A 25,612-nucleotide genomic window follows, 5' to 3' on the forward strand; every position below is an offset into this window, starting at 1 on the left:
TAAAAATTGTAAACCATTAGAAATTGTATTTGACATAAATTTGGGTACTAAATTCTCCTGAATAATAATTGAGAATTTAAAATTATGAATTCTTATTGATTCAAGAAAATTGTCAAGATTATATACAAGTGTGTAATAAACTATTGTTTGCTATTTATATTCATATTCAAATATATTTCCACAGTCAAAGATCACTTTTATAAAAATGAGAAAGTTTTAGATTTCAATCCTCGAAACGTAACGTTATACACTTTGTAAGATTTAACAACGGGAAATTTCTGAAATCATATTATCCTTTCAAACTTTCCATCATCAATAACAAGCTTAAACAAAGAATAACTAAACATTTGGAAAATAATGTAATGATACATAATGCAATGCAAATTTAAATATATATATTATTCGTGGAAAGTTGTTAACTAGTCCTGTTGCTGAAGGAAACGTATTTATTGTTTTATGACAGACGTTGATTTATTGCTATTGCCTATTATACATTTTTTTATGTCTGCCTTTATCAAATGGTGAAAATTTTAATTGTGCTAGGACTTATTTCAGATTTGAACCTGTGTCTAAATATCAGTTACATAAGATATTTTGTTGCTAAGTTTTTTCCGGAGCACAATGATGTATGTCAATTATTGTAAAAAAGTATACTACATACATTTTAATACTTTCGCCCATATAAACAATTCTCCTTTTGATCATGGCACTTTTCCTTGTCTTTGGAAAATGTTAAAGTTATTCATTAAAAAGAATGTAATGTTACAGATCCAGCATCCTAGAAACCTTCACAACTAGTTACGCCCATAGCTTCCAGGATACTTTATACAGTTGTTCTTATTACTTTTATAATATTTATATTCCAGTGAACTATTGGATGCACATGTGACGATGTTTATCAGAAAAAGGGAAACCATTGTACTCAAGCCATTGTTATTTCAGTTGGTGAATAAGAGACAGTGCAGAGTTTGTAGAATGGAACATATTTAATAAATAAAAAGCAACATATAGTATATGCAACATTTTACAGCATATTTTATGAGTCTTAAAGCACGGTTGCAAAAACTGTATTGTGTTGTGCCCCAGGGGTATATCCTAGCACCCCTGTTGTTCTTGTGTAGGAGGGGCTGTGAGAGGACAGGTGGTCCCGTATGTTTGTATGATTACGATTCAAGTATTTTGTTTTTAAATGAGAAGTAATGAAGTATTGAAACTCCGTCATATGTCGGCCTTAACAGAATCAAAGATGTCTGTAAGGAAAGACATAGTTTACTGAATTTTAGATTCTAATTACACGCTTTCTTCCAAAAGTCCAATTTATCGCTCTGAATTTTAAAAACTAAGATATAGCCTATCAAGTAGAGTCCAATCCTCAAAGGTTTTGGAACTTACATAAAATAATCAATCTACCAGAATTCATGTTAAGACTAACTTATGGATCAACTTGCCATGAAATGTCTGCTAATCTTTATACACTGCAACAGAGGTTACAAAATTAGTAATCTAAGTATAGCTATGATAATATTTTTTCATTGCTGGAATTGCTGTAGATTGCGGAACAAGAATTTAAGAAGAATCGATAAATCATTTATATAGACCTTCGAATTTTCGATACGGTCGTTACGTATCACCGAATGAAAAGGTTGTACACAGGAAACAATCAAGAATCTTGGGACGTTTATGAAATGCTGATTCTCAAAAACACATTTTCTGGATTTTGTTTATTGACAGTGAATAGTTTTCATAATTGTTTATGAACTCATTATGTAAACCAAATGTTTATCTAATACTAAAACAAGTAGACAAATATTAATAATTGTAATATGCCTACTGATTCTACTACAGAAATGTTGCTACGCAAATCTCTTAAAAAACTAGTCTCTTCTCTTACAAATTTGGATTCTGTTCAACTTTCCTTTGGAATAATTTTGTTTGATAAACGTGGAGAAATAAAACCAAATTAAACCATTGCTTCATTCTGAAGATAATGTATTATTAATTTAATACATACATGTATTAATAAGTAATATAATGTATAACTTGTGAGGCGAGTAAAAAAGATGGAAGATTTAAACACAAAAATTGTTAGGAAGAATTAGATGGCTTTCTTAATGTGTTTTGCATTTGGGTGGTATCTTGCTAGAACATTTAATATAAAATATTAGTAAACATAGTGGTTATCACAAAATAACCGAGTCAAGTAACGATAAGCGCCGTTTTCCTTAGATTGATTTCCTATTTTCTGAACGATATCTTGTCCTTGTATACGCTAAGAATGCAACTTAATGTCTCGTTTATTCTGTTTATCAGTACATTACAAACACTCAATCGAACTGTAATTGTTTATGCTATTACCGTATTTGCTTAAAAATGTAGACAAATTCTTCTTCTTCCAAAGCTGTAAAAGTTCTGCAACGTATAAATGATGCGTTTGAGCGTTACTTAAGATAGAGTAATGAATATTTTAACGGTTCTGTTGAAATTAAAAGACTTGCAGACCCATAGGCCATGTAGAACGGTAGAAATGTCTCTAACAGGCAGTAATGAGGAAGAGAAAGTAATTTTTGTTACTGGGAAACAATAAAGATAGTGAAAAGCAAGATTTGACATAAACTGACAAACATTTCTAGACCAATCAACGATGATAAATCTGTTTGTGGGAGATATACTTCATCTTAGCCGAGTCTTAATTTACACAATTTTTCGTCATAGTTCAATGCCTTTCACTATAGAGGCCTGACAAATGATTATTATGCTATTTCAATATCAGACAAAAAAGTCTATCTAAAACAAATAACACAATTGTACAAAAGGAGGAGAGAGTACTCATAATTATGTGGTGGTCTATTTATTACTTTACTATTGTGGGCGTATAATGTAGAAGCGAGTGATATAGACATCGTGCAGGGTTAGACACGTTAGCCGTGCACGATAAGGCCGTGGGGCGACCATAATTCTTAATTACACATATTCTCCTGCCAGCTTTGATAAATTAAATTATGTTATATAAAATAAAGGAACTAAAAGATTGTAAATCCTTAATTAAATTAAAACGGACGAAATAACATTACACACAAATACCAACACCACGCCGATCCCCAATCATGTTAAAACCCTCCCTACATATTTTAATTTATAAAGCCAATTCATCCCTCAAAATTTTCCGGCACCTACCCCCTCTCTACTAATTAAATTATTTCATAATATTGCCTGTATCTAATATGCAAATAATTAAGATGACTTGCGGTGTCCTTGGCCTCCGAAATGATAGGGTCCATCACTCACACGCGACTCCCGTTCTGGTCCCTTCCCCAGATCTCCTTATCAGTCCGAAGAACCGGTCGGGTGATCCACAATTAGGACTGCTACCTTATCAGCACCTGCTAAGTCTGGTTCCAACTGTGGATCAGATCCTCTGATATAAGTAGTGATTAGTCACCACAAATATAGTAAAAGCAGATAAATCACAAGATTCGGCCTTGCTCTTTGTTACAGAACTCACGTCGTTCATTCTTGTCCATAGTTTATAGAAGCCAAGAAGTAAATGCTACTTGGCACCAATGGTCTTGGCACATTAATATCTATGAGAGTTGACGTTCTGTTACAGATGTGGTGGTAGATGACCCAGACTCCCGAGGTGCTAGGTGTCATGGAGGCTACCACCATCAAGCCTCAAGGCTTCGTGCTGTCCCGCCTGACCGCTGCTTTGCTGCTGTCCGCTGTCGTGTTGTCACACATCAATATCTATGAGAGTTGACGCTCTGTTACAGATGTGGTGGTAGATGACCCAGACTCCCGAGGTGCTAGGTGTCATGGAGGCTACCACCATCAAGCCTCAAGGCTTCGTGCTGTCCCGTCTGACCGCTGCTTTGCTGCTGTCCGCTGTCGTGTTGTCACACATCAATATCTATGAGAGTTGACGCTCTGTTACAGATGTGGTGGTAGATGACCCAGACTCCCGAGGTGCTAGGTGTCATGGAGGCTACCACCATCAAGCCTCAAGGCTTCGTGCTGTCCCGCCTGACCGCTGCTTTGCTGCTGTCCGCTGTCGTGCTGTCGCTTGTGGCTGCCTCCCTCATCGCGTACTCCCTCGCTCCTTGCCACCGCTTCGACCCCAATAACGAGCGGCTCTCTCTTCAAGGTGCTCCTTCACATAGCAGGCTTTACGTTAGACTGCCTACGTCCGTTGTTCCTGTCTCATACAAGGTTAGTCTACTCACAGTGCCTAATGAAACTTTACTAGCAGTAGCTCTCATAATTAGTCAATTGTATTTTATAACGGTGGCGTGTCAGTCGATGTGCAGCATCAGATCAAAGGACCCATGAAAGGTTGTTGTTGTAAGAAGTGAATTGCGTTTATTGATGGCTGCTCCGAAGGCTCCTTGCAGCTTCTTCTGGGTTTCTGATATTACCAATGGACTAGCAACTAACAAGGCCTGACTAGTGAAAAAAGAAATGAACTCTTTTAGTGGACAGCCTTTGAGATCACTGCAATGTGCTGGCTGACTGTGCATACATTTCCAATATCTGGTGGATTAGGATATGTAAACAAATACAAATTTCCAAAGCACGACGAGACATCGAAAGTCAATTGAAACAATCACATCATTTTTCTAAAAGCGCGCGGAACATCATAACAAATAACACAAAACAACAAATTGTTTCTTAATATCCTTTTCCGAAACTTGAAATTCAATATGAGTTGATTGTGATGACGCTTTTAGAGGGGCTCGTGAATGTAATATTTTTTTCATCTGTAGCTGAACCAACCTAATTATATAACATAGACAGTCCTCGCGAGGAGCCATTGACATGGCCGTTCTCATCAATGGTCCTCCCTGTGATTGAGATTAAAGTGGCCCGTGTCAAACCAAAAATGTCCTTTGACATTCGCATATCTGTGTGATTAATCAAAAAGTGCTCCAAGCATATTTCGACACCACTCACAATATAGATAAATCTTTCATTTCCACAAGGCGTCTTCCCGTCTGCATTAAATACAATCAAAATGACACCAATAAAAAAAACTATCCTTGCATCTCAAGCAACTATCGTTCAATTTCTATTCTGCCTGTTTTTAGTAATTTGTTTAAAATAGCTTACATCGCACAGTTTGAAAAATATCTGCGTCGTTTCGAAATTCTATGTCCTGAACAGTTTGGGTTCAGGAAACACAAATAGATTATCGATGCTATATCAGATCTTATTCACAATGTTGTTCACAATGGCCTGGAAAAGAGAGAACATGTGCCAAGGATATTTCTCAACCTTTCCAAAGCTTTTGACTGTGTGCAGTTGTGGACATGTGGTATTGGGTGTTTACCGCATGAGTGGCTCTCATCTTATAACAGCAATGCGTGCAGATTACGAATGCACTGTCAGGCACAGTGAAAATACCCCATGGTGTCCCTCAGGGATCAATATCGGGGCCAGTCCTTTTCCTCACATATGTCAACAGGTTGAATCCTTCAATCCACAATGGAAAGATGATTCAATATGCTCACGACACGACTCTCTGTATTAGGTTAAAAAATAACAAAATACGATCTTGAAGTGGTTATGCATTGAGCTGGAAGCATGCATTGAACATTTTTCAAGAATACATTTTAAAACAAACAGATCAAAATCAAACATGATGAAGTTCTACCTTAGACAACTGGAGCAAGAGTACATATCCACAATGATGTTTGATGATGTTCTCTTGGAAGAAGCTGAATCCACCAAGTTCCTTGGTCTGTACCTTGATCGAGGATTGACATGGGTCTATCATATCGAATGCGTATGCTCAAAGGTTGCTTCTTGCATTTATTTCCTCAGCACATTTTGTTCCATGGATGTATTAAAACGGCCTATTATGGTTTGATATATCCATATTTATTTTAAGGATCGACATAATGGAGCAGCTGTTATAAATAGAAAATTTTAAAGAGTATGTAGATCACAAAAGAAAGCTGTCAGAATCGTTTTAAAATTAAATTCTAGAGAGCCGTAAAATATATGCCTTCAGGGGGCTTCAAATGTTAACTTTAACCTGTCTCTATATCCTCGAGGTCGCCCTGTACTGCCGTTTCAAATGCGAACTGGTCCAAGGCAGGGACGTCCACCAATATAAGATGAGAGGCAGGGACAACTTCAGAAAAGAACACAGCGTTTCAACACTTGCCGTCTCAAAATAGCAGGAGACTAATCAATAACTGAGAGTATTAAACATCTAAATAATAAAATAAAAACTCGATTAAAACACCTCCTGGTGTCAAAGGCGTTTTACTCTGTTGAAGAACTCATGATGGTCCGGTAGGAAGGAAATATTTGAATATTATAACTTTTACTGTATCGCAAGTGATGACCAGAGCCTTATTGTTGGTATTATAGGCCTAATTAGTACTATAGTTATATTTATAGTACTATTGATGCAGAAGGACAAAGCTGAGGTTGTCTACCAAGGCGTGAGTGTTCCAAAAAACGGAATCTGTTTAGATTATCTGAAGGGTTTTTGTAGTAAGTGCGCTAAATATAATTCTCAGTTTATCTAGTACAAGAGTATTTCTTTTAGTTCTTTATTTCTCATTTCAAGTATTGTTTCATTACAACTAAGAATTGCGTTTACCCAGTCAGAAGATAGTGACATTTCATCAACTCGATATGCAATAGTGGTGGATCAGTATTTGTCCCCTCTAATGTTCAGCAGATTTTGAAGCAATAACGGCCAAAATGATGACCTCGCCATCAGCCATGGAGATCAAACCGCCGCGCTGCCTCAGTATTAGGTAGAGATACCAAAGCTTTGAATTGCAGTACCGCATATTGGGCCAATATAATAGCGAAGTCGATGCATATCGTTAAATAATTAGAATGCCTCAACGTTCTTTGTGATCAACTTATTTGGTATCGATTTAGCGCAGTTTTGTATTTGAAAAGAACGTGACAACCGAGAAATGACAATTGTAGTCTGACGGAATTTTCATGTAGTATGCACATTTTGTTATTGCTGCAGTTTGCAAAAGTAAGCTGAATTTCAAAGTTATGGTTTTGCAGGATATGCAATAGTGGTGGATCAGTATTTGTCCCCTCTAATGTTCAGCAGATTTTGAAGCAATAACGGCCGAAATGGTGACCTCGCCATCAGCCATGGAGATCAAACCGCCGCGCTGCCTCAGTATTAGGTAGAGATACCAAAGCTTTGAATTGCAGTACCGCATATTGGGCCAATATAATAGCGAAGTCGATGCATATCGTTAAATAATTAGAATGCCTCAACGTTCTTTGTGATCAACTTATTTGGTATCGATTTAGCGCAGTTTTGTATTTGAAAAGAACGTGACAACCGAGAAATGACAATTGTAGTCTGACGGAATTTTCATGTAGTATGCACATTTTGTTATTGCTGCAGTTTGCAAAAGTAAGCTGAATTTCAAAGTTATGGTTTTGCAGGATATGCAATAGTGGTGGATCAGTATTTGTCCCCTCTAATGTTCAGCAGATTTTGAAGCAATAACGGCCGAAATGGTGACCTCGCCATCAGCCATGGAGATCAAACCGCCGCGCTGCCTCAGTATTAGGTAGAGATACCAAAGCTTTGAATTGCAGTACCGCATATTGGGCCAATATAATAGCGAAGTCGATGCATATCGTTAAATAATTAGAATGCCTCAACGTTCTTTGTGATCAACTTATTTGGTATCGATTTAGCGCAGTTTTTGTATTTGAAAAGAACGTGACAACCGAGAAATGACAATTGTAGTCTGACGGAATTTTCATGTAGTATGCACATTTTGTTATTGCTGCAGTTTGCAAAAGTAAGCTGAATTTCAAAGTTATGGTTTTGCAGGATATGCAATAGTGGTGGATCAGTATTTGTCCCCTCTAATGTTCAGCAGATTTTGAAGCAATAACGGCCGAAATGGTGACCTCGCCATCAGCCATGGAGATCAAACCGCCGCGCTGCCTCAGTATTAGGTAGAGATACCAAAGCTTTGAATTGCAGTACCGCATATTGGGCCAATATAATAGCGAAGTCGATGCATATCGTTTAAATAATTAGAATGCCTCAACGTTCTTTGTGATCAACTTATTTGGCATCGATTTAGCGCAGTTTTGTATTTGAAAAGAACATGACAACCGAGAAATGACAATTGTAGTCTGACGTAATTTTCATGTAGTATGCACATTTTGTTATTGCTGCAGTTTGCAAAAGTAAGCTGAATTTCAAAGTTATGGTTTTGAATAGGATCCCGGACACAAGTGATAGTAGTTATTACAGGTGGTCATTAGGGTTCCATTATGAGAGCAAGAGGAGAATATTACCTTGCCACCACTGAGAGTGCAACATTATAAAACAGATGTTAGGTATCACCAGTCGTACTTGCATTTCAGAGAGAAGTATGAGCTCACTCTCTAATAACGTTCTGGAGGCAACTAAGTGTGGACCTTATTGTAAGAAAGTCATAAAAATACGTTACTCTCACAGGATCTCATTAAACTCTGGTTGTCTAAACACAAACAGTTCCTGATGAATCTATCTGTAGAGTATTAAATTGTAAATATTTCAATAACGAATATGTTTTTATTTTGAAGTTACGCTTAAAATATAAAGTCGTTTTCCTGGAGAGCATCTAGAGCAACACATACGGCATTCGTTTAGTGAAATGGATAGGTGTGTGAAATTTCATTCACAAAACTATTTTCATCCTGTCAAAAGTATACTTTAATTTGATTATTAATAGTTAGCCAATGTGCTTTGTATCCAAATACCTCTCCTTATAAAATATGTGGAGAGTCAAATGGCGTAATCAACAGTTGTCTATTTACCTGTATTTATCGAGCAGCTACTTCATTATTGACTTTTGTATTTTTATACGTTTTATACTTTTAACTCTTTTTTAATATTACCTATTTTTGTTTTTTTTATTTTGCTGTATGGTAATAATAACTCTTTATTGAGCTAAAAATGTTAAGACAATTGCATACAAACCCTCTACAGACAGATTTTTTACCACTGTTACATGTATTCAAAATATCTATCAGTCATCCCCATTTCATTCCTTCTGTCATTCATTCTTATCACATTACTCACCAGAACTAAAGGAATGATCCAATTAATTTTGAATTTCATCTCAGCGGCTCATCATAAACTCATCAACCGAGTAAAACACCCTTGACTCCAAAAGGTGTTTCAATTAAGCTTTGAACTTTTTGTCACTTTTACATTTAATCTCGTCTGCGGCAAACGTTCGAATATACAAGGTGAATAAAATTTCAGGACACCCCCCTCTACCTTTTAGTAAAGTTTATATAAGGACATATCCTTTGGATATTAGTGCAATGTGGAAAGGATGTTTCATTTGATGATTTTTAAAATTTGTTGTTTCCCAAAAATACGGGATTTTGAGTACAAATGTAAACCCCTCTCAAGTGACCCCTCATTTTGAATAACATAGAGAAACGTAAACAGTGGTGAAAACCGGAGATCGGTATCTCTTTCCCATCCAAAGTAATAGCTAGTGTTACCAGAACAATACTTTAAATAACTCACCAAGTTGCCAAGTCAAACCAATTGTTCAAACTGAAGTCCTCCTACTATCTGGCAGTGGTACAAGCGTAGGGTGAGCTCCTCTCTCACGTTTTGAAAAGTGTGAGTGTTATTTGGTTGCAGGCCTCAACAATCCTGTTTCTTAAGTCTTCAAAGTTTTCTACCGGTGTTTTGTAAATGATAGTGTAAAGAATTCGTTAAAATTTTGACGACCTAATATTTTCGATGGGGAAGAGATAGCGATCTCTGGTTTACACCATTATTTAAGTTTGTTCAAGCTCATCAAAATGAGGGGTAACTTGAGACAGGTTAACGTTTGAATTTTTGAGTTACCTCCAAAATCCCGAATTTTGGTGCGACACAAAAGTATTCCAAATCATCAAATGAAACTTCCTTCATTGCACCATTACCCAAAGGATATCTCCTTATATAAACTTTAGAAAAAATAGAGGGGGGTCCTGACATTTATTTTATTCGCCCTGTATATGATAATAATTACATTATTTTTCAATTCAGTAAAATTTGAGTCTATGAATAGTTATAATTATTTCTGAATGCAAAAAAAATATATGAAAAATACATAAATATTTATTAGTAAGATATATAATTTAAATATCAGAGACTATTAATAAAAGTTATTACAGTTAAAACTGATAATAACTAAATAACGACTTAACAAAATAATAGATTTAGCTGTCATCTTCAAAGGCACTGAAGCTCGATTCCTTGTTGTTATATTGAATAATAAATTATTTCAGATAGAGCTGATCCCGTTTATATGGGAGAAGAACTTCACTTTCAATGGCAACGTTGTCATCCTTCTGAACGTGACGCAGCCCACAGAGAACATCACACTGCACATCAACGACCTCAAGGTGAGTTTACTGTTTCTCGTTTAGTTATTTACAGGGTGTGACAAAACTCTCTACACAAACTTTAGGATATTATTCCTGGGTGAATTGAAGCAAAAAGTCAAATGAAGGAAACAGGATTTTTCTGGACCTTTTCCATCGTGCAGTGAAACAAAAAAACAGTAACTTTCTGTGAAGGAAACAGGATTTTTTTGTTTCATTGAACGATGGCAAATGTCCGGAAAAATCCTGTTTCCTTCACAATCCTTCCATCGTCAAAAATAAACTTCAAACAAAGAAAAACTCACATGTAGATCTAATGCTCGATCTTATTCCGTTTACTATCTGTCTGGTTTTTATTTAAAAACTCATATTATAAAGATAATTAACCCATTATAAGCGAACTTTAGTAAACTATTTCTTATGTTAACAGGATCTATCAATTAACTTTGGTCGAATTTTCAAATTGAATAACAAAATGGTGAACATTTAAAATATTTTAAAAGTACAAATTTTTCAAGGAAATTACAGAATGAATAGTTAGTATACAATCTATTAACACATCCAATGTCACTTTAACTGTTGAAATCGGGCCTATTGCAAGTTTAGTCAGACCATATATGTCCAATCTCAAATTTCTTCACACATCCAATGTCACTTTAACTGTTGAAATCTGGCCTACTGCAAGTTTATAGTCAGGCCATATATGTCCAATCTCACATTTCTTCACACATCCAATGTCACTTTAACTGTTGAAATCGGGCTTACTGCAAGTTTAGTCAGACCATATATGTCCAATCTCACATTTCTTCACACATCCAATGTCACTTTAACTGTTGAAATCGGGCTTACTGCAAGTTTAGTCAGACCATATATGTCCAATCTCAAATTTCTTCACACATCCAATGTCACTTTAACTGTTGAAATCGGGATTACTGCAAGTTTAGTCAGGCCATATATGTCCAATCTCAATTTCTTCACACATCCAATGTCACTTTAACTGTTGAAATCGGGCTTACTGCAAGTTTAGTCAGACCTTATATGTCCAATCCCAAATTTCTTCACACATCCAATGTCACTTTAACTGTTGAAATCGGGCTTACTGCAAGTTTAGTCAGACCATATATGTCCAATCTCAAATTTCTTCACAATAAGGTCAGCATGTATCAAATAATGGATAACTAATTAATCTAATGTAAAAATGTATTTACATTGTTTAATTGTGCAATAAATTATCGAACCATAACAAATTTTCCTCTGGCACTCCTTTCGATTCAAATCGGTTTGGTTACCAAGTGATTGAGGGTTGGCATAAAAACGTAAAACATTTCGTACTCGGTTTCAGGATCAAAAAAAAGCCGCCTGTGCAACGATATTTTGAGAAATGCACATAGGATTTTTTGTTATTAATGCATGCGTTACTATATCCTAATAATTTACAATATTGAAAATACATATTCCTAGTTATATTTAGAATGATGAAATATTTTGTATTATGGGCAATACTTACTTAATAATAAATACTTACTATATGTTGATTTGTTTCTGTACTTCGCCTGTGAAATAGTATATCGCCTGTTAAATAAGTTTTAAATTAGCCGCCATTTTAAAACAAATTGTAATTTTGTTAGCTTATTAGATTTAGTTAAGTTTTAGTAATATCAAATTAAAAAGATGTAATAGATCATTTAGTTGTGAATAATGTATAAAAAACATACAGGCGAAAAAGTAAAGTACGAAGTTCATTGGACTGTTTTACTATTTTTTCGTTGCTTCGTTTACTTAATTACTTTTTGACGAGAAAATAGTTCTAACTTTAGTAATAACAATAATTCAATTATTTCTTTCATACACTTTGCATTGACAAATTACCAAACATTCAGTAAGTGTCAGTTTATCGATTTAACGCCATTGACTGTCTGGTATCCGACTCTGTTACTCCATCTGCATGTTAGAGACGGAAGTACAGAACCCTTGGAGCGAGGGCAAGCAGGGGTGTCCTTCACTTTTATAACAGTTTTGAGCAGAGTCTGCCAACAATTTGCGATCAACTCCGGTAAGGTTATTTTAAAATAAAAACCACATTTAAGCTAACTGTTTGCGCTAATTCATATTTTTAGGAGCAACATTTATTTTTTTCAACATGATTGATTTGGCCCTTACCAAAATGTCAAAACCGAAACAACTTAATAGAAACTTAAAAAGTTCTTAAAGACTTATTTGTTCACTTTAATGTTCTGGTACAGTATCTGTTGATTTGAAATGAATTCTAAGGTTTTGTTTTTCAACATTTTCTTAAAATACCTCTGATATAAAACATTCTCAGAACATTATACACTAAAAGACCGTTCTAGCAAATGCTTTAATATTATAAAAGATGGATAGCATTCATCAAAAGCTCATTTCCATAACAATGGCCTTACGAAGTGCTTCTCTACAATGAAAATAGAATTTAAAGACGTTCTTAAAGCTCCACTGCTTCACATGAACCCGTATTCTAATATTATGTTGATATTAAGGCAAGATTCAGTGTACAGATTATCGGTTTAGTCTAGTATCTGGAAAAACTAAAATATCCTTCTACTCGATAGTTGCTTCCAGTTCAACTCACTATCTATTACAATACTTAGATATTGTGTACTTTGATGGAACCTTATACTTTCAAGATTCAACCGCACACGTTTAAGATTCAACCTTCTACTTTCAAGATTCAACTGCACACGTTTAAGATTCAACCTTCTACTTTCAAGATTCAACCCTATACTATCAATTTACTCTTTTTTCCTTGTACAAACGCGAAACAAATTTATACATATCTTTGAACACACATTTTCATTGATTCACGAAGTAATGTTGTACATATAGGCCTACTAAGCACATTTCCGCCGTTTTGCTACAGAACGAATATAATGTTATTTGACATACAAATGTGCTCCACGTATCACGTGACGCAGTATTACACGCGTGTTTATTCACAATACTGTACAGAAAAGATAAGAAAAAAGCACCGATAACACACATCCGCTCGCCCATGACTCAATCCTCTGACGCATTGCATTCATTTAGCTCCTTCAGGAGTTCGTCAACCCCCGTTTATCTATATAATGTTCCGACACTTTACGTCTAATACAAAAATCTAAAACCAATATCTAGTCCACTTGCTTGCTCTGAATGCTGAACCAAGATACTCGTACTTTTACATACGTAGAAAAATCATTTTAATTCTTTTGGATTCCGTCTTCTTGTCCATCACCTGGCTTAAAAAAGACTCGATGACAATTGACCACCCTCAGAAACCGAATGGGTTAGGTAAAAGCACTGTAAAGCGGGATGTCTGATACCATATTAAAATTACCTGTGACGCAATGGCGTGGAATTCGGTAAAATACGTTAATCTGTTAAAAATTACCAAAGACGTTAAGGTGTTTGAAAACGTCACTATCTGATTTAACGTTTCTGGTTGTAAAACATGCGCTAAATAAGCTAAACTTGCAGTTCGGTGTTATTATTTTTAAATCAACAAAAGTAAAACATCTTTAATACTTTTAATATTAACTTATACTATGTGCATTTTTACTCGTATTCGTCGTTTATTTTTATTAATTTTATTGAACAGTTTTGGAGGCTATATTAATATTATTATATTAACTCTGTTAAAATTTAAAGCGATGTACAGTTATTCTTTATTATTCTTTAATTTAGATGCAACCGTAATCCCATTGTATTACAGAATCAGCCATTATATTCATTAAAGAATGCTATGTACTATTTCATAACTCAAATAGATCCAGGTTTCTAGTCAACACTGCGGCGCGGCGTTTTCTCTGTGTTATTCGGTTTGCTGCACAGTGGCTGCAGGCGAAATGTTCAGTGTGGGGATGTGAGTCAGAAGAGCGACGGCGATAAGAAATGTATTCTGGTTTAGGTTCCGGAGCAAATAGATCCAGGTTTCTAGTCAACACTGCGGCGCGGCGTTTTCTCTGTGTTATGCGATTTGCTGCACAGTGGCTACAGGCGAAATGTTCAGTGTGGGGATGTGAGTCAGAAGAGCGACAGCGATAAGAAATGTATTCTGGTTTAGGTTCCGGAGCAAATAGATCCAGGTTTCTAGTCAACACTGCGGCGCGGCGTTTTCTCTGTGTTATTCGGTTTGCTGCACAGTGGCTGCAGGCGAAATGTTCAGTGTGGGGATGTGAGTCAGAAGAGCGACAGCGATAAGAAATGTATTCTGGTTTAGGTTCCGGAGCAAATAGATCCAGGTTTCTAGTCAACACTGCGGCGCGGCGTTTTCTCTGTGTTATTCGGTTTGCTGTACAGTGGCTGCAGGCGAAATGTTCAGTGTGGGGATGTGAGTCAGAAGAGCGACGGCGATAAGAAATGTATTCTGGTTTAGGTTCCGGAGCAAATAGATCCAGGTTTCTAGTCAACACTGCGGCGCGGCGTTTTTCTCTGTGTTATTCGGTTTGCTGTACAGTGGCTGCAGGCGAAATGTTCAGTGTGGGGATGTGAGTCAGAAGAGCGACGGCGATAAGAAATGTATTCTGGTTTAGGTTCCGGAGCAAATAGATCCAGGTTTCTAGTCAACACTGCGGCGCGGCGTTTTCTCTGTGTTATTCGGTTTGCTGCACAGTGGCTGCAGGCGAAATGTTCAGTGTGGGGATGTGAGTCAGAAGAGCGACGGCGATAAGAAATGTATTCTGGTTTAGGTTCCGGAGCAAATAGATCCAGGTTTCTAGTCAACACTGCGGCGCGGCGTTTTCTCTGTGTTATTCGGTTTGCTGCACAGTGGCTGCAGGCGAAATGTTCAGTGTGGGGATGTGAGTCAGAAGAGCGACGGCGATAAGAAATGTATTCTGGTTTAGGTTCCGGAGCAAATAGATCCAGGTTTCTAGTCAACACTGCGGCGCGGCGTTTTCTCTGTGTTATTCGGTTTGCTGCATAGTGGCTGCAGGCGAAATGTTCAGTGTGGGGATGTGAGTCAGAAGAGCGACGAGCGATAAGAAATGTATTCTGGTTTAGGTTCCGGAGCAAATAGATCCAGGTTTCTAGTCAACACTGCGGCGCGGCGTTTTCTCTGTGTTATTCGATTTGCTGCACAGTGGCTGCAGGCGAAATGTTCAGTGTGGGGATGTGAGTCAGAAGAGCGACGGCGATAAGAAATGTATTCTGGTTTAGGTTCCGGAGCAAATAGATCCAGGTTTCTAGTCAACACTGCGGCGCGGCGTTTTCTCTGTGTTATTCGGTTTGCTGCACAGTGGCTGCAGGCGAAATGTTCAGTGTGGGGATGTGAGTCAGAAGAGCGACGGCGATAAGAAATGTATTCTGGTTTAGGTTCCGGAGCAAATAGATCCAGGTTTCTAGTCAACACTGCGGCGCGGCGTTTTCTCTGTGTTATTCGGTTTGCTGTACAGTGGCTGCAGGCGAAATGTTCAGTGTGGGGATGTGAGTCAGAAGAGCGACAGCGATAAGAAATGTATTCTGGTTTAGGTTCCGGAGCAAATAGATCCAGGTTTCTAGTCAACACTGCGGCGCGGCGTTTTCTCTGTGTTATTCGATTTGCTGCACAGTGGCTGCAGGCGAAATGTTCAGTGTGGGGATGTGAGTCAGAAGAGCGACGAGGATAAGAAAAGTATTCTGGTTTAGGTTCCGGAGCAAATAGATCCAGGTTTCTAGTCAACACTGCGGCGCGGCGTTTTCTCTGTGTTATTCGGTTTGCTGCATAGTGGCTGCAGGCGAAATGTTCAGTGTGGGGATGTGAGTCAGAAGAGCGACGAGCGATAAGAAATGTATTCTGGTTTAGGTTCCGGAGCAAATAGATCCAGGTTTCTAGTCAACACTGCGGCGCGGCGTTTTCTCTGTGTTATTCGGTTTGCTGTACAGTGGCTGCAGGCGAAATGTTCAGTGTGGGGATGTGAGTCAGAAGAGCGACGAGGATAAGAAAAGTATTCTGGTTTAGGTTCCGGAGCAAATAGATCCAGGTTTCTAGTCAACACTGCGGCGCGGCGTTTTCTCTGTGTTATTCGGTTTGCTGCACAGTGGCTGCAGGCGAAATGTTCAGTGTGGAGATGTGAGTCAGAAGAGCGACGGCGATAAGAAAAGTATTCTGGTTTAGGTTCCGGATCAAATAGATCCAGGTTTCTAGTCAACACTGCGGCGCGGCGTTTTCTCTGTGTTATTCGGTTTGCTGCATAGTGGCTGCAGGCGAAATGTTCAGTGTGGGGATGTGAGTCAGAAGAGCGACGAGGATAAGAAAAGTATTCTGGTTTAGGTTCCGGATCAAATAGATCCAGGTTTCTAGTCAACACTGCGGCGCGGCGCGTTTTCTCTGTGTTATTCGGTTTGCTGCACAGTGGCTGCAGGCGAAATGTTCAGTGTGGGGATGTGAGTCAGAAGAGCGACGAGGATAAGAAAAGTATTCTGGTTTAGGTTCCGGATCAAATAGATCCAGGTTTCTAGTCAACACTGCGGCGCGGCGTTTTCTCTGTGTTATTCGGTTTGCTGCACAGTGGCTGCAGGCGAAATGTTCAGTGTGGGGATGTGAGTCAGAAGAGCGACAGCGATAAGAAAAATGTATTCTGGTTTAGGTTCCGGAGCAAATTTTGCTTTGTGACAAAAACAGGTTAGTGATAAGAGATGTAGTCTCTCTTTTTTTAATTAACTATACGATGAATTAAATAAGTTGGAATAAGTAAATCTTTAGAGTATTTTGTTCTTTAATCCTCGAACCGGAGTTTGTTCCTTTTACTGGCAGGATTTTTTTGAAGAAATTCCAGACTTGTTTATAAAATGATAAAAATCATTGTTTACTGTGTTAGCAGTGTTAACCCACTAATATTTTATAATATTTTCACAATACACAATATAAGACAATCGTATATAATGTGAATCCATTACATAAATATGCCAATTATTGTATCAAAGTTACAAAAACCGGTTGTAAAACATAATAAACTCAAATATAACCAAAACGCTCTAAATGTGCTTTAGTTTTCGAAATTTAAAGTTGTTTATATGATTTATAGTAGAAAAACTTGGAAATAGTAAATTAAACTCATAATGTGTTACCATGGAAACAAAAACGTTTAATATATAAAAGTATATGATAAAACACATAACTTATTATCAAAAAGTACTCTTCAGTACCTAACAAATAAATATAAATCAATGAACACGATATATTTACCTCAAAACGCTACGTAAAAACGACCGAACGCTCCCGATAAAAGTAGCGTTATTTACACCGCTTGGGCGATCGTCACTGGCTGTCGGTCATAGTCAGCGGAAGCAAATAACGGCATCACGTTATGGAGATATTCAAGTTTTCCAATGGCATATAAATCGTATGTTTTTTCATCCATAAGAGTACTGTAATAAAGTGGAGCATTCGTTGATCGCTGGTTTGATGGCTAAAAACTAGAACATCTGGTGGTACTCCTGCTACTGTCCCGACAGTTTCTGTACATGTGATTTATTAGTCACTTTTCTCCGTCATAAATCTATGCTTTGAAATTAGTATTTTTCTTGCAAGCTCGAACTTCCCAGTCTTAAACATCTCCACAAAAAGCTACAAAACAAACAGCATTGATCACTGTACCCAATATTTTGTCCAAGGTAGGCCTATTTGTAAAATATTAATCCCTGAGTCACAGATAATCAAAACAATATTTTCCGCCATGAAGTCCGATATTCATATATATGCCTTTTGACGGGAGAGGTCATATATGCATCCGTGCAGTATGAACTCTATAAAGCATTTGACTGCGTGAAGCAAAAAAAATGCTTGATGTCATACCTGATGAACATAAAATGGAGGACTCTACCTCATATTTATAGTTCATATAACAAACCGTATTGTTGGAAATCTATTAACCGTGAACTAGCACAAGGATCTGTGTTACATCCATTGTTCTTTCTTCTATAATGGATTACAATTTAAATTCTGAACTGATAAATCATTCAAAAAAAACGAAAAAAAAAGAAAGAAGAAGACAAGTTTAACAAAAACATTGAACGAAATGAAATAAGTGAGATTGATTTGAAAAATGAATTTGGCATCAAGCACAAACTGAAAAATATTAAGAGCAAGAGGAGAAAACGCTGAAGATAAGATTCTTCTCATAGTATAATGCTTTGTAGGGGTTAGGAATGCGCCAAAAGGGAGCGGAAGGCTCCACCTATTATGATAAACCTGTAGGGTCAGGTATTATATAGACTTGGTACTATATTACAAGTTCCAGATATTCGGACACGTATCAAACATTGCAATCGAATGAGGCCCAGTTTCTCTCACTGTGGTGGACAGATGACCTCAGAGGTTGTAAAAATAGATAAACAAAAGATGTGCTGCGGAAACTGCAAATTATCACCACAATACTGGGTGGAAGAAATTCTCAGTGTACGAAATAGTAGTAAAGAATCCAAACGATACCATAGATTATATACTCTTAGTTTAAAGGAATGAAATGTTCTAAATAAATCAGGATGAAAGAAATAGAGAGGAATGAAATACAAAACAACCGATGATATTCACTACTAAGGGCGCTGTAGGGAGGTAGAGAGATGTGTTGGGTTTTGTAAAAATGTGCAAGGTTAAGAAGGAAATAATTTAAAATGGAAAGAAGCCTAGCGAATAAATCTCCGACTTGGGCCGAGGAGTGGAGGCGGGAACAAGGGCCTCGGCCTGACATCACTGACTTTTCTTCTTTATATAACTGACTTGTTATCAAATGGAGGAGAATCGTCGGTCATTCTTTATCCTTCTGCCACAATTCTCACTATTTCAAGAGGAATTCAAGCTGGAAGTGGTCCTTATAGTTGCATAAATAGAATTTTCGCCGATGGAGGTTCGAGATACGTTATGTTATTGTGTTATCAATACTCGGGAGAAGTGAGGTCAGGCCATTAGCTTAACGGTGTCATATATAAAATTGAGGAAATTTAAACCGTTATTGAGCAAACATAATCCGTTAAACTAACCGAATAACAAATAATAGTTAACCATTGAGCAAACTATATCAAATTATATTACAGCCAGTGTGTTTTTGCTGTAATATATGTTTCAATTTATGTTCTGGCAGGATTTCTAAAGTTATGACAGCTCGTTGTTCCACTCCAATGGGCATATGATAGATAGTTCAAACAGTCAAACTTCACAGTCCTCCACAAAATTTGTAATTCTGAAATTAGCCAATGAAAGTATTTTATTAGTGACTTTGGTCCAGTCCAAAATAATATTTAAGTTATTCCTTACGGTAATGTTTTGGGAAAGGTATTGCGGTTTATATTAGTCACTTGCAATTTCCAGTCGCTTAACACTGGGTCCGCTTGACAATTAAAACCATATATCTTTTCTACTCAGGTCCATCAACCAGCCTTAACTTATTTTCTTCGTATCTTTCTACATCTTCCTCTTCAAATTATCTCGATCTTCTTCTTCAATTTTTTACCTCCTACTGTAATATATCTCGGTTCTCATGAGTTGGCTCAGTGTGGGAACCTGAGTTCGTGCCGGCTACGCTGGACGTGCGAGACGCGTTCAATTCGGCCAGGTTTGCTGAAGTGCTGATAGCTTACAGAGTCATTACTGGGTCCCTTACCTTCCGAGGATGCTTCACTGCTATCTCACCGACCAAACGATCTGCCACTCTTGACATACACCATTGCCTAGTCGTAGTTACCTGTTGCTATTAAAGGGTTTAATGATTCAAGTTCATACAGCAAAATTTACACGATAAATGTACCCGTAGAGATGTACCTTATCGCAAGTAGTATCCACATTGTGCGTGTCAAGAAAATTTAAACTACCAACAAGAAAGAGCAGTTTCAATTAATTAATTATAACACTGATTGCGGAGAAATAAATGCACTAATACATTTATGTAGTATGGAAATTGACCTAAATAATTGTATTTCATTTTTTGTAAATATTAGATAAAAGTAGTAACGGGCAAAAAGAAAAACGTTATGTGTCCAGTATCTCAGTTTTCGGTTCACAGTTCGTCGAAACGTTAAAATTAAGCAATTATGTTTTTGAAATACTTCGACCTTGCTGTGGACATCTGTTTACAGTTAAGATATTTTAAACCGAAACTTCCTATAATACATATCCGCTACATCCAGTTAGTTGAAGGAGGCGTAGCTGCATAGGGATTGGTTGAATCTTGACCACCAGCGATCAATCAATCACATGGACGTATATAAGAGTGGCTCAAGCCATTCTCCTCCCGAAGTTTTGAAAGACAAACATTAAAATTGCATCCAAGAGTTTCTTTTAAGCTTGAACAAATTTGTGAGGTCTTAAAGCTCAACATTCCCGAGCTCCTGTTCTTGTAGGGTATTTTATATTTCCTAAACCATCCAGTGTCTCAGCCTCCCCCCCCCCCAAAATACTTTTTTTATATACCATCGAATTACCTATTCGTAATACCATCCACATCTATGGTATCGGTATCACTATAGTCCGCAGTTTCATACGATCGAATTCAGTGCTATAAACATATCGACTTCCTCCTAATCTTCCTGTGCGGGCCGTACAAACAATCTAAGAACTAACATAACTTATAAAATTTCGAGTTTTATTTAATAGATTAATCGTCATGTACATAGGGTAACAGATCACTTGGTTATATTAAAAATATTTCAGGTTGCTCCTGATGCATAAAACTTAGTAATGTACAAAATAAGCACAAATATATATATATATATATATATATATATATATATATATATATATATATATGCATCGTTGTCTTTTTTGCTTAGCCTAGTTCTCCAATAGATGAATCACTTTTTCAGACCTAATAATATTGAATGCTTCAATATTTCATTAATAACAACAAACAATATGAGTATAGTTTGTTTTACTGTGTAAAAATCCGAACATGGGTTGCTCAAGCTTGACGCCCACATCTCCCACATGTATGAATTTATCACTAATGATTTATTGTAATCTTATCCTCAATGACTCACCATGCCAACAGTTGTATACAGTGTATTGTTTACTGAATATAATGCTCCGTATTAGATGGATATTTTTAAAGGACTCATATTAAACAGATACAATTTACACTAAACAGAAAACAAAACTAGCCAGCAAGTGTAACTACATTCACAGAACACTGGGTTGTATGATATTTCATTATAACATATCATTATAAGAAATTTGGATAATATCGCCGGATTTAGGTTAAAATACAATAAACTGTTTTAAACGCATTTTCTCCATACTTTTGTTTCAACATGTTACAAATTATTATACTAACATAGTTCCAGATGTCAGCGCATACACTATTTGAAGGCATGAAAGAGTCGTGTTGAATTTTAGTTATTTCATTTCGAGCCTTGAATAGTTTTTGGTTGCATTCCAGTACTTCCACGCCAAGTTTATTGAAGCCTGCTTGTAATACAGGTGCTGTCCCACCGGTTGATGAAGTATACCAGGGGTATCACGGTGATAGACGACAGAGAGGACGAGGTCGAGGTGGCTTCTCACAGCGTAGACCTGGAGAGACAGTTTTTGGTGTTGCACACAGGCCGTTGGCTCGAGCCGGGCCAGTACAAGGTCTACATTCAGTACATCGGAAACCTCAACAACGTACTACAAGGCTTCTACCGAAGTTCCTACAAGGCCGACAATGTCACAAGGTACACTCTACGGTATTTGCTTTGTCTGTAATGTATTTAAGGAAATGATATAGTCCGTTGCGTGTTGTGGAAGTAGATATTTTGAGCGAGGTGACGTCGCGTTAGTTTTCCACCGTGTTCCACGGGTATTATTATTTCAATAGGCTACCGTTCCTTTGTGGTTTCTTCAGCAGTCGGCAGCGACCCCACCTAATCCAACGTAGGCAATGTCGAGAAATAATGTGAAACTTTTTAGTGTTACTTTCACATAGATACTTTTCAAGATCAGCAGTAGTCATAGAACATAATGTATTTTTATGCAGCCTACTTTGTAGAACAACAACACTTACTTAATTAATTTCCCCATATGTTTATGTATTGAGATTTTTAAATTCTGGTGTTATACGATACGGTAGTGAAAAGTGTGGTTAACTAAAACTTAATCTTCAACATCAATGTAGTGATTTTCCTGGAATTGTTTTTTGCTCGACTTATATTTTATTATTTTAGTACCAATATATTTTAAAGTATTAGTTTATTATAAAACTATATATCGTTACAGAAGATTAAATTTTGATTTAAAGTTTACAGACTACCTTATCTTTTCTATTTGTGACGCTTACTTCTGTGAAGTAAATAAAACAATACACAATACCATACCGTAAAACCAAGTGAACTGTTACAATTTGATTGAGTGAGACGAAATGTATATAATTATTATACTGCTCTTAAAACAATCCGAAAACAAAGTGACCGGATTGGCCATTCTTATCTTATTTGACAGTAACAAAACATCTGGGGGTTTCCCGCCATTTTAACTCTTCTTTAGCTGGCTATGCTATCTTTTGGGGTTATGTTTACGTTATGCATATATTTATGTTTAGACATAGTTACAAGAAGAAGACCTTCCGTTGATTTCAAGGTAAACTACTGGTTAAGTCATGGAATGTACTTATGAATAAATGGCGTTAATTTTATCAGGTCAATATATGTATAAGACATGTCAAATTGTCAGTCCTCCATGAGTCCATTCCTTCATTTTAGGAATACTTAATTTGGATTATGAATAATAAATAGTATAAATAAATGACAACAGTTCTAATTATAACTAAGCCAACAAGAAGTAACACTAGACTGTGACGATCATAAAACCATTAAAAGATCAGTAAAATTTGATAACATAGGACAGCAATAGTTAAAAATATAAGTTAAAGCTAAAATTAGAACTACAGCTGGTCAATCTTTCAGCCACATTCTACAGTCAAGTGACATTTGACCCAAATTCTCTTATAACTTTTAAGTAGGTAGTAATTTAAAAAACAGAATAGTTAGAAAGGTGTTATAGAAAAGTTTGGATTTTTGTTTGAATATTGGTATGTGCATGCAACCCTACAACAATATAAAAATTTTCAAAAATTCTTCATATTTACCAATTATACATCCACAGATTAGGTAAAATTTGGTGTATCTTTTTGCTCACACGAATATTATTTCAAATTCACTTGTCTTACTAGTGTAAAAGTAAACTAAATATTTCAACTAACTGAAAACATAATATGTTCTCTTTTACACTGTATGCATATGATAGGAAAATTACTCTTAAGTTTAGAGAGACAGTTTATTTTGAGGCACCGTAACTTCTGTTCTAACAATGTTCCATGGAGAAATCCTACTACTGAATGAAATGGTTTGAATGTTGTGTTGGAGCAGATGGCTAGCAGCTTCTCAGTTCCAGTCTACAGATGCACGGAGAGCGTTTCCATGCATGGACGAACCAGCCCTCAAGGCACGCTTCACCATCAGCATAGGCAGACCAACAAGCATGATGGCCATCAGCAACATGCCTCGCAAACCGGGACCTTCCCAGCCTGTGTAGGTGACAGTTCAGAACTATACATAGTCATTGCTTACGTATTCTGTTTACTTTTTATGTCCTTAATAATTCTTGTTTTTTAGTGTAAATTTCTCGTCACAAAAGAAACGTGTAGGCCTACTCTCCAAACAGATAAATATAAATTATTGTAACAAACAAAACAAATTTAATAGACTACATTTAATAATTATTGTAATTTCTCTTAATGAAGAATACGAAACAACGAGGAACAATTTTGCATCTAAGACAATTATTAAAGAAAATCCTGTGGTGAAAAGCCTGCAAATGAGGGAGTGCAAATTAAATAAAGAGCCATATTCATTTTTATCTTGATTTTTGTCCCATACAAATAATGTAAAACCTTTAACATTCACACCCTTGTTTTTGATTGTACAATTATAGGAGATATCTGATCTTAAAGATATAATTAATACACATCAAAATGCCTCGTATTATTTTCAATGTATTTATGTTATTTAAGAAAACGATTTTGAGTTTTATCCCATGAGAACAATGGTGAAATTCAAATTCTTTCCACATTTATTTTTGGTCATAGAATTACAGGAGATGTCTCATCTTAAAGATATAACATTTAATACACATCCAAACGCCTTTGAATTTTTCTTTTAAAGTGTATACTTGAAGAGTATTGAAACAGTATAGTAGATGAACACATTACACAATATATGAGCAGCGTCTTGTAGTGTACGAGAGAGAACTCTGCAAAATTACAAATAATTGATAAAATATTTGTTCAGGAACAAACTCTCCGAAAAATCTAAGACAGTAAAAGTATTTTAACATTTTTCCTTATTGATAAATACCCAAATAATAGAATGCTTCTAATTAATAATCCCTGCACGTGTATTTTTTTTTATAAATTAAGAAAAAAATTATCTAATTGAAATAATGGTTGTACATTAAAAGAGAATATTTGCTCGTATTTGGTGTGAATGTACTGAATTAACCTGTAAATACTATGACAAATATAAAACGAATTATATATATATAGTGTCTTTATGTACTATAGTAGAATAATTTCTGTTCAGTTATTTAAATTGTATATAAATATGGATAAGCATAAAGTTTGATCCGGTTTATAAAATATTGGTGACATATAGCATTGCTGTCTAAGGAGGACTTTTCTAACAGGGAGGGAATACCAGACTACGTTTGGGACCACTTCGAGGAGTCCGTGCCGATGTCAACATACCTGGTCGCATTCGTGGTCTCCGACTTCCAGCACCTGTCCAATGGAACTTTCGCCGTGTGGGCACGCGAGCAAGCTCTAGAACAGGCGCGTTACGCTCTGGATGTGGGTCCTAAGATACTGCATCATTTTGAGGACTACTTCGGCATCAAGTTCCCCCTGCCCAAGATCGACATGGTGGCTCTACCTGACTTCTCCGCAGGCGCCATGGAGAACTGGGGTCTGATCACCTACAGGTAATGTGGCACATAGACTGGACTCTGGTGATATGTGTCAGACTGTTACAGTTACAGTTTGTAGTCGTAAAATTATCGTATTCTGAAAGGGATAAATGTTTTGAGAAGAGTTCTTCATCATAATTAACGTAACATTTGAATTTAAGTTCTATGTTAAGTTCTAATTTAACATTCTATTTTAAGTAGTTTGCTCTAAATGTACAATCAATGGGTCTTGTCAGAAAAACTCTTCAAGAACGCTGACAGTTGATGTTTAGTTGGGAAAGGACTCACACAAGAATGTTATTGTAT

At 36.5% G+C, this 25,612-nt stretch overlaps 1 protein-coding gene across 1 annotated transcript in view; it reads left to right on the forward strand.

Moving 5' to 3' along the window:
- The first annotated feature begins 3,932 nt into the window (after nt 1-3,932).
- LOC124370045 (aminopeptidase N) overlaps nt 3,933-25,612 on the forward strand; it is a 42,998-nt gene continuing 21,318 nt past the window's right edge. The window contains exons 1-5 of the mRNA XM_046828364.1: nt 3,933-4,206; nt 10,288-10,404; nt 21,788-22,023; nt 23,713-23,874; nt 25,028-25,321. Of these exons, the coding sequence (XP_046684320.1) occupies nt 3,946-4,206; nt 10,288-10,404; nt 21,788-22,023; nt 23,713-23,874; nt 25,028-25,321 (1,070 nt within the window). The 5' untranslated portion in view covers nt 3,933-3,945. The remainder of the gene's footprint in view (nt 4,207-10,287; nt 10,405-21,787; nt 22,024-23,712; nt 23,875-25,027; nt 25,322-25,612) is intronic.

The sequence above is a fragment of the Homalodisca vitripennis genome, chromosome X (genome assembly GCF_021130785.1).
Source record: "Homalodisca vitripennis isolate AUS2020 chromosome X, UT_GWSS_2.1, whole genome shotgun sequence".
Classification (NCBI taxonomy): Eukaryota; Metazoa; Arthropoda; class Insecta; order Hemiptera; family Cicadellidae; genus Homalodisca; species Homalodisca vitripennis.